Below are 1767 nucleotides of genomic sequence, written 5' to 3'. Positions count from 1 at the left end.
TCTATACTATACAGCTGTTGATTTTCCATACTAGGGTCTTTTCTTGGTTTATTAATTTAGACTAAATATATGCGAACTTGATTAGTCCAAATCCAGAAACCCAATCCTTACCGGAGTGGGAGTGTGCCCAAAATAATGCTATGATAACTGTGATCATCAATGATTCAAGGTGCAAAAGAAGGCAACAAACAGAAAATGACGAATTAATAACTGTAATGACAATATTAAATATGAATAGATTTTCTCTATATAATATGCAATGCATTGCAAGCAACATACAAAAGCAAAATAAATTAAAAGAAAAGAATGAAGATGTTGAGGAAATTTCAAAGAGGACAAAATGGTCAAAGAGCATGCCAGCCAGAAAGAAAAAAAAAAGAAGGATATATATGAAGAGAGTAGTGGAGAGTCATTGTAGTTAGACCCTCCAGTATTGAAGCCTCCACAGTCCACACCCACCAACTGTACAAAAACCAAAGCCACTTTCCTGGAAGTACCCTTAATCCCTTTTTCCCCTTCTTCCAAGTCGCACACGCACATTTCTTAATTACTATTATAATATTATTCCAACCTGCATGCACCTTCACATCACACATACACACGCCAATCTCTATCTCTCTCTCTCTCCATATATAATCTTTGCCCATTGCACTTCCTAATCCCAGAACCATTCTCGCTCTACACAATCACTCATAAGTCATAACTGAATAGTAGTTTCAGTGGAGTCGATATAATGGAAGCATTGAATAATAGAAGCTCATCGTGCACGGCGTCTTCTTCGGACTCTTCGTCTTCGGAGTCAACGCAAAGGAATCCCAACAGGCCCGAGAGGATCAAAGGTCCATGGAGCGCAGAAGAAGACCGGATCCTGACCCGCTTGGTGGAGAGATACGGGGCACGAAACTGGTCTCTCATTAGTCGCTACATAAAGGGGAGGTCGGGCAAGTCCTGCAGACTAAGGTGGTGCAACCAGCTAAGCCCAACGGTGGAGCACCGTCCCTTCTCCTCCCACGAGGACGACACCATCATCGCCGCCCATGCCCAGTACGGTAACAGATGGGCCACCATTGCCAGGTTATTGCCGGGCCGAACCGATAACGCCGTAAAGAACCACTGGAACTCCACTCTCAAGCGGAGGGCCAGAGACCAACGTCGCGGTGGTAGTGCTACCGGAGTTCACGCTACTTGCGCTTCTCTTGCTGCGGCGCCAACAAACGAGAGAGCCTCGTGTTCTTCAGGGGCCCTGCCACCTTGCACGTTGCCCTTGGAGGATGACCCGTTGACTGCGTTGACTCTTGCCCCGCCTGGGATTGATCGTGGTAGCGGTGCGATGGAGGCGGAGCAACAGCGAGCCTCGCCGGAGACTAGTGTGGGTTCAGGGTTTTGGGATGTGATGAGGGATGTGATTGCCAGGGAAGTGAGGGAATATGTATCTTCAAATTTCTCTGACCACTCTAATTTTCATTGAGACTTGTCTATGAACTATATGATGAATCACAATAGTTTTCGCTTTCTTTTTTGGTTCTTACTAATGAATGTGGTGTTGTTGTTTTTAAAGTATATTCTGCACTTCAATTAATTTTTACTTATGGTGTATGTAAATAATAATCTTCTTCTTTCTTGGATGGCTTATTATTTTACTTCTGCCTATGCATAATTAGTCTTTATTTGCTTTTTCTATTTTAATTTGATCATTAAATCAGCTTGTAATACAGGGAGATACTTCCTTTAAGGTGTGAAGACGTTGTAGATAATTTAAAAATATTA

General features: G+C 43.0%; 1 protein-coding gene across 1 annotated transcript; it reads left to right on the top strand.

Moving 5' to 3' along the window:
• Positions 1-492: 492 nt before the first annotated feature.
• LOC107460443 (transcription factor MYB73) lies at positions 493-1514 on the top strand. Its single transcript, XM_016078808.3, has one exon. It carries the CDS (start codon positions 734-736, stop codon positions 1466-1468), a length of 735 nt encoding a protein of 244 aa, XP_015934294.1. The 5' UTR covers positions 493-733; the 3' UTR covers positions 1469-1514.
• Positions 1515-1767: the final 253 nt, after the last annotated feature.

Source organism: Arachis duranensis, chromosome 8 (genome assembly GCF_000817695.3).
Source record: "Arachis duranensis cultivar V14167 chromosome 8, aradu.V14167.gnm2.J7QH, whole genome shotgun sequence".
Lineage (NCBI taxonomy): Eukaryota > Viridiplantae > Streptophyta > Magnoliopsida > Fabales > Fabaceae > Arachis > Arachis duranensis.
The sequence above is the reverse complement of the archived record's forward strand: the minus strand, read 5'-3'. Positions and strand labels throughout refer to the sequence as shown.

Coding starts and splice junctions, on each gene's coding strand:
- LOC107460443 (XM_016078808.3), top strand. CDS start 734: ATGGAAGCATTGAATAATAGAAGCTCATCGTGCACGGCGTCTTCTTCG.